Source organism: Vigna unguiculata, chromosome 8, assembly GCF_037176805.1.
Source record: "Vigna unguiculata cultivar grain cowpea cultivar isolate G323 ecotype 2 chromosome 8, ASM3717680v1, whole genome shotgun sequence".
NCBI classification, from domain to species: domain Eukaryota; kingdom Viridiplantae; phylum Streptophyta; class Magnoliopsida; order Fabales; family Fabaceae; genus Vigna; species Vigna unguiculata.
In genome coordinates this window covers 3,210,261-3,217,931 of record NC_140799.1, presented here as the reverse complement: position 1 = coordinate 3,217,931, position 7,671 = coordinate 3,210,261, and the positions used below count along the sequence as shown (strand labels likewise).

At 34.8% G+C, this 7,671-nt stretch overlaps 1 protein-coding gene across 1 annotated transcript; it reads right to left on the bottom strand.

The window, feature by feature from the left end:
- Positions 1–300: 300 nt before the first annotated feature.
- On the bottom strand, positions 301–4,865 carry LOC114194631 (AP2-like ethylene-responsive transcription factor ANT). Its single transcript, XM_028084979.2, has 9 exons — positions 3,948–4,865; positions 3,112–3,769; positions 2,729–2,811; positions 2,567–2,575; positions 2,372–2,460; positions 2,220–2,293; positions 2,083–2,133; positions 1,905–1,981; positions 301–1,467 (listed from the first exon to the last, which is right to left on the bottom strand). The coding sequence occupies exons 1-9, from the start codon at positions 4,285–4,287 to the stop codon at positions 785–787; spliced, it is 2,064 nt and encodes a 687-aa protein (XP_027940780.1). The 5' UTR covers positions 4,288–4,865; the 3' UTR covers positions 301–784.
- Positions 4,866–7,671: the final 2,806 nt, after the last annotated feature.

The following is a 7,671-nucleotide window of genomic DNA, read 5'->3' as shown; positions in this document are numbered from 1 at the left end:
GATAAAGTAAAATTATGGGTGGCTTGACTAATTATGACAGATGTGGCAGCCAGAAACTTTAGTGCAAGAATATCTACGACAAGGGTTTTCTTTTTGAATGAGTATTGTGTCTTTGGAGAAAGTTCAAGATAAGAAAGTTAGGTGCAATGATGGTATTATGCAGATTGAGGAACACAGAGACAAGAAATAGAGAGAATGTGATCAAAGGGGTGGTTCTTTTGCATTATTGAGAAACATGGAGTTGGTTTTGTACTTAGCTGGACCTAAGAAAAGGTGAAACTCCAAAAAAAGCAAACTCAATAATTTAAGGGCCACTTTCATTTCGTCAAACATCATTTCACTGAATTAATCATTAGTCCTCTTGTTAAATAAAACCACTTTCCCTCCTATTTCCACATTTCCTTCTCAAATTCGCAATATAGATCCAAAAGGCTACGGTTGGAAAGCTCTTGTTCCACTAAGATACACAAAGATGACAGATAAATGGCCCCCACATGCCCCTAATTAATCCCCAAAATTCCTGCACTAATGTCTTTTTGCAAAACAACATAATATTCTGAATCTTCAAACCCCAATATCTTTTCATTTTTCATTTTCCATTTTCCATTTTCCCCCACTCTACCTTTTTTTTTTTTTTTTGTTTCTTTTCTTTTCTCCCCTTCCCTTTCACATGCAAAATTTAACACATGACAGATGACATAGGCTATGGCGTGTTTGGTTTCACATCAGATACTTCCACTTCTTCTCAACCATCTTCCAAACCAAACCAAACCATGATCATGTTCTAGGTATCACTCCAAGCAGCAAAAACCGGCAAGTGAGACATTGAAACTGGCCTCATTTGAGAGGGAAACCATGCGCCAACACTCACACCATTAGCAATAGGGCTAGTGACAACCTTTGACCCCACCGGAGGCTTAGGAAAGAGCATGGTGGGACCCGTTTTGTCGGGGCTACCTTCCCTTGAGCTGCTTAAACTGGTGACCAGCGAGGAGGGGTTTGAAAAATGAGCACCTATCTTAGTAGACTCCTCTATCATGGCCTGGCTAGATCCTACTGAGTCAATCCCAATGAGATCTTGTAGGGACACAGAGAAACCAGAACCTCTATAATTTCCACACTTCATGTTTTTCATCTCACAGTTGTTGTTGTTTGACTGTTGTTGGTGTTGCTGATGATACAAACCCATCTTCCAATCCGATGATGATGATGATCCCTTCTCATTCTTCTCATTGTTGTTCACATTCTCAGCCTCTTGTTGTTGGCTTGACACACCGTTGTACTCCATGCCCTCAGTTCTTTGCTCACTTTCCTTGTTCCTTCTAGCTAACTCTCCTGCCAGAAGAGTGTTGCTGGCCATGATCCTCTCGACATCGTATCTTGAGATGTCGAAGTTCGTAACAGCATTCACCCCACGAAATTTGATCGCAGCTACGTCGTATGCTTCAGCTGCTTCTTCTTGAGTACCTAATTCAGTTCATAAAAAAAATACACTATCAACATCAATTGCGACTTTTGAAACAGTCTTACTATGCATGACCGTGAATGTAGTTGAAATATAAAATATAAAATCCAAAGGGTATTGGCATTTAGAAAAGAAAAAATGAACTTTCTGGAGATCGATATTACTATTTAGATACCACTTTTTTAATCTTTCAAGGGAGAACAACAGCTTTAAAAAAAAAGTGACCCGTTGCTGTTCAAAGTGACCATATCAACAGCCTTATAGAAAGCATTGCCAGACACCAGCATAATAGCATTAATAACAACGTCCTAAGAATATATACATATACATTAGTGTTACAGTTTCAGGTTTCGAATGCTAAAATAACCACCGCTATTGCAGTGAAAGATTTGCCAAGGTGTGGTACGAGGAAATGCAACAACTTTCTGGAAGGACTTACTGAATGTCCCAAGATAAAGGTCCTTATTTCCTGCAACTCTGCCTATCCTTGCTTGCCACCTGCCATGCTGGTGGTGCCTGTGCAACAAAAAAAAGTGGATTTAACCTACTTAACCACCATGTTTAATCTCTGTAATACATAAAAAAAAAAAAAAAGTGGCAGAGAAACAGCATTGAACCTTGTCACTCCTCTGTACATTGATGCACCCCTTGAAAACCCACTACTCTTTCTGCAAAGCAATCACCAACATCATCATTAAACAATAAAAATAATGGATAGCTTTTAGCATAATAATAATGATAATAATGTGTGCACCTTCTCAAGTGGGCCACATACTCCTGCCTGCTCATATTCTTCATTTCTTCAAGTTCAGTTTGGTAATTTTCTAGCTGCCAAATATAAAAAAGAAAATGAGACTCCTAGGAGTACAAGATTATGAGCCACAAATGCCAACTTTTAAAACATACCGGGAAGTTTATGTGTGTTGAAGGTCCCCAATACTTAAGAGCCGCAAGATCATAGGCTCTTGCAGCTTTCTCTTCCATATCATAACCACCTTCAGTTCAAAAAGAAAATACACCACTCAATAAATTGGCATTTAGAAAAAAAAAAAAAAAACAAGAACATTGAAAATGCAGACCCTTGGAAAAGTAGTAGCTTACCCAAATAAACTGTGACATGCAACGTTTTGGTCATCCACATTGTGAACACACAATAGGTGAAAGAGAGTTAGTGGGTGGGCACAGCTCAAAAACAACGAAAAATACTTCAAAACGAGAAAAAGGATTTTAGATTATAAAATATTCTAGTTTTTGGTAACTAACCTTGTCGTCCTTTCCTGGTTTGCCCTTCCTTCTTGCAACTATTATCCCACAAATGTGCTTCATATCTTCCAGTCCATCGATGCCTGATACACATCACCACAAAATAATTGACTTAAAAAGAAGGCAAACAAAACAATAAGTAAATTCAAAAAAGTAGAACCACCATGAACTTGACTGAATAAATAAAGTACAGAATGATTAAAAAGTGGAACTAAAGAGAGAGGATGAGGTAATGACAATTATATGGAAAATCGAAGCACAAGATTCAGCCTAGCAGCAACAGTTTCGTTAGTTTACATGAAAGTTCAGATTTTTGCCATGATGGCAAGAGAAATTATTAGAGTGATAAAGGGATGAGGTGAAGTGAGGTGAAGTAAACGAACCTTGTGACACCTCTATACTGAGAAGTTCTCTGGCCGAATGTGTCAATAGATTTCCTATGCACAGGTTGCTTCTGGCCAAGCTTAGCAGAGCCTCTCTTTTTGGCATCCCCAGCTACTGATTCAGTTTTGGAAGATGAGATCTGAGTTGGGACTGTGACACAGCTAGATTGAGAACCAGGACTCATAGACAAACTCAAAGACTGTAACTCCCCACAACCAACACCAGCATTTCCAGAAGCACCATGACCCTCCACCATGCCACTGCTATTATTGCCTTGCTGCTGCTCCAGATTCTGCTGAGTGGAAGAATAACCCCTTGGTGGCACCCAGTTTTTGAAGCAAGCAATGCCTTCTTCCACCGCGTGAGGCATTTGGGAGCTGCAAACCGTCACGTGTGGTTGCTTCGGTTCTTCCTCCACCTGGTAAATCCCAAGCCCAGAGTAATATGGGTGGGTTTGCTGTCTGAAAGGGTCAGAAAGAAGACCCAAAGAAGAAGGATGGCCTCTGTTGGCTTCAGGTTCTGCATTCTGGCTGCTGTAGTAGACGCTGTCTAGGCTCAGAGCCATTGCTTCTCTTTCATGGCCTCCATAGTCTTGAGCTCCCACACTTGCACCACCAAGAAAGTCCTCCAGTTTTGGGGATGTGGTTGGCACCATCACTTCAACAAGACCACAAAAACCCTCTTAGAGATACAATTATGTTGTAAATTGCAAAGCAATGAAAGCAAAAACAAAACTTAGCTGCCCTTTATCACCTTGAATGAATCAAAACCAGTATTTTACTTCTGAAGAAAGGAAAGTTTTGAATGCATGGAAGAGGGGAAGAGGGATAGATACCTTGGGTTTGTGATCTGGTGAGAGCTTCCATAATGCAGAGTGAGCCATCTGACTTGAGGGGCATCATGGCCAAGGGAGGGTGAAAGGCACTGTTTTCTCCAACACCATAGCAGATTCCTGAGGGGTTAAGGTGTGAAGGGGAAATATAGAAGCCTGTTGGAACAGTGTTGCAAGGTCCTGCAGCCGCAGAAACCTGAGGGTGATGATAGTAGTGATGATGGTGATGATGGGGAGGGTCAGCAGAAGAAGTAATTTCCATTTTCATGTGGGGTGAGAGAGAGAACCCCAACCAGTTATGATTGTTCCCATCATCAGTGTTGCCATCATTCATCGACTTCATCTTACCTTCTTTTCCCGTCTTTGTTTTTTCTTCCTTTCTCAGCTTAATTACTCGGAAAAGGTTTGAAACTAACCAGACACCACTATTATCAGCTACGCAAATCAATCATTGCGTGGCAAATAACCAAATCATATCAAAATAATAACAAGAACAACAATGAAGTTTTTTCTCACACCAACATCAACTACAAGAACCAAACTCTCTCTTTCTCTTTCTCTTTCTCTCCTTTCGTAACAAAACTGGTCTCTTTAAACTAAGCAGAAGGAATAAGTTACGAAGCAAGTGAAACTGGGAGCACCCACTTCATTCCATAGGGATCTGTGTAGGTATGTGGGCATGTATATATACACACACAACCTCTTTTACCTTCTTTCTTTCTCTTTTCTTATATATTTTTTTTGTTGGTAAAAAATAAGAAAAGAAAAATCTGTCACCCCCACTTAGCTTTTTCTTAAACCCTATATTAAACCCAGAATGAAATAGCAAAGTGGATAAGAAGAAAGAGCCTGAAATGGTAATGGTGTGATGAACTTTTTTTGGGCAGCTTCTGAAAACTTGAATGCTAGTAGGTGAATCTATTGCACACATAACCAAGATATAGAGGGAAGGGAAAATAGAAAAAGATTCAGACCTCAGGTAGACAAAAAAAATATAATTTAATATTTCTACCATTTTATTTCATACGTAACAGGTGTACAAAAAAAAGTACATTGTTATTATTTAATCGCACTACATCTAATAATTTTTTTAATTAATAATAATAACAATAAGTTTATGCTAATAACACATTGATATATTATTTATAAGAAAATTAATTATTTAAATAGTATTTTATTTTACAGTAACAAGGTTGCAAGCAGTGCAGTGGAAGGGGCCATAGATTTGACGGGCAGGACTTATCTGCCCATCCAGTCACTTCATACAGTACGCCCATTCTGTGTCACCTGCATACTGCAAAGTCTAAAAGCATCTTCTATTTCTTTTTATATTTATTTCATAACAAATAAAAATATCTGTTCTACTTAATTTATAATTTATGTTCACATAAATTTAAATTATAAATTAATAATATTTATTGAGTACCAGGTTAATTAAACATTTCAAAATCATGTTACAAGTTAAATCTCAAATTTGTACTTTTTCTATATTTTAGATAGCATGTTCTATTTGTTTATTTTTATAATATAACATTACTCCATTAACTACTAATAATAAATGCAGATGCACAAGGTTAAGTAATCAGATGTGATTAATCAAATGAAGTACAGTTCCTTAAATACACTTACGGAGGAGAAATTATTGTGATGATAGTGTGAATCTTGTGATGATAACAGGTTTATGTACTTTCTTTCTATATTGTAAAACTAATATATTAATATTTATGACATAGATTAATTTGTGTACGATGATAAATAATTTTTTTAAATATGTAAAATATTTTTATTTTTAATATATATAAAATATATTCTGTCAACAAAAGAAAGAATGGGTGAGAATGTCCAACCCATAACAAAGATATGTTTTCTTTCCTTTGTGGGTCATCTTGCTGACTTTGTGAATTTGAGTTTACAGGTTCATTCATCCCTTCAATGGCTTTCCTATAAGAATATTCAAATTTTTACATCAAATATCATAATCAAAATTTTTCACTTCATGCACTTTTTATTTTCATATTTTCAACTTGTAAGAATCAATGGATTTTAATGTAACAATAAAATAGAAAAACTTTGTGATAAAGACATTGATACTAAATTCTATTTAATTAGAACATGATGTCAGATAAATTTTGTTATAATGTCACAATATACCAGTAAAAATAAAATTATAATGGTAGGGAAAAAATATTTACAAAAGGTTGTAAATGATTGATATAAATTTATGTAAAATTTAACCTAAAAGTTTGACTTAACTGCAACTGGTTAATATAAAATATTTACCTAAATCAAATTTACCAATTCCTGTGTGAATAGTTGACATGGAAAAAAAATCTTTGAGTAATCTTACAACATCTAACTGGGACCTGCACAATAAAATAAATTAGTAAAATATCACTAAAAATTAAAATTCAAATATCACAAATCACATTAGATAAGTTAAAAAAACATCAAATTAGTTTAACTCATTCTTCACTATACGTATTATTACAGATATATTAAATTATATTATATTATATTATAATATATATATATATATAATTTTTATTAAATGATATCGTTAAACTACAATTATACTTATTATAATTTCATGTATGAAGCAAGATTCAAACTTCATAAGTGTAAACACAACGTTGAATATGGCTACTCATAAATGATGGTTGAATGCTATAGTTAATAAGAGAACAATAAAGAAAATGTAAATATGAGGATTGACAGTGAGTTGATTCAACTATATTTTTGTTACTGTGAGAATTTCAAATTATATCTCCTTTTCTTTCATAAACCTTTTGTCTTTAGTCCTATTTTTCTTCAAAAATTCTCTTTTCCTACCGTACATTTTTTATTTAATTTTAAACCTTTTGAAACTACTAGAGTAATTTACATGAAGAGTTCTATCAAAACATTCATTGAATTTCTCTTAATGGTGAGTTTGAAATTTCTCTCATTCTCTATATTTAACACTCTATTTTCTTCAACATGCAAGCTCTTTTTTGCTTTGTTTGTAGACTCCATTTGTTCTTGATAAAAGTTTCTTTGGTTGAGATCTCATATTGTGTCTTGATCATCATTTTGGCCCTTTTTGTTTTGTAGATAAAGTGATTTAACGTGTGGAGCTATTTCTAGGAAAAAAAAGTGCTAGGTCAAGACTATAAGGTAAGAAAAACTAATTTATTTGAAATTTTAGGACCTTATTGTTGAATTTTGAAAGAAAAATATGTAGTATGATTTTTGTAATTGTTTGCTTGTTGTAATTTGAGAGTAGTTTTAGGAGAATATGGTGATTTTGATGAATGTTGTTACTTGCAATAATAATTTGAGTACTGATGCAATTAATTGATCTTAGGAAAGAGTTATTTGCTTTGAACACTGATATTTTTATAAATGTGATGAGAAACTTTTTGATTTGGATAAATTGAGTATAGTTTGTACTGTTATTCAAAATTAGTGTGATTGTACGGAAGGATTAGCCTGTATGATGAGAAACTAATGGGTGTGACATTGTTGTTATCGTGGTAAGTTGTAGGAGTTGATGTTTGATGTTGTATGATAATTTTCTTCACAAGCCCCAAAGTACTTAAATACCTTGGTTTAAAGAGATTAAAATATATGAATTTGAAAGGTGGTGCAAAAGAATAGACATGTTTGATTGAATGTTTGTATTACAATAAGGTAGCATTGAATAGGGCTTGGTAGTTGTATTTTGAGATCGTGGTATGTCAATATGGTT

What these genes read in the sequence shown, in the direction of transcription:
- LOC114194631 (XM_028084979.2), bottom strand. Translation starts at nt 4,287, where the DNA reads ATGAAGTCGATGAATGATGGCAACACTGATGATGGGAACAATCATAAC. An exon ending in CAACACACATAAACTTCCCG is followed by an intron (nt 2,294 to 2,371) that starts GTATGTTTTAAA and finishes TATATTTGGCAG; the next exon opens with CTAGAAAATTACCAAACTGA. An exon ending in ATGTACAGAGGAGTGACAAG is followed by an intron (nt 1,982 to 2,082) that starts GTTCAATGCTGT and finishes TTTGTTGCACAG; the next exon opens with GCACCACCAGCATGGCAGGT.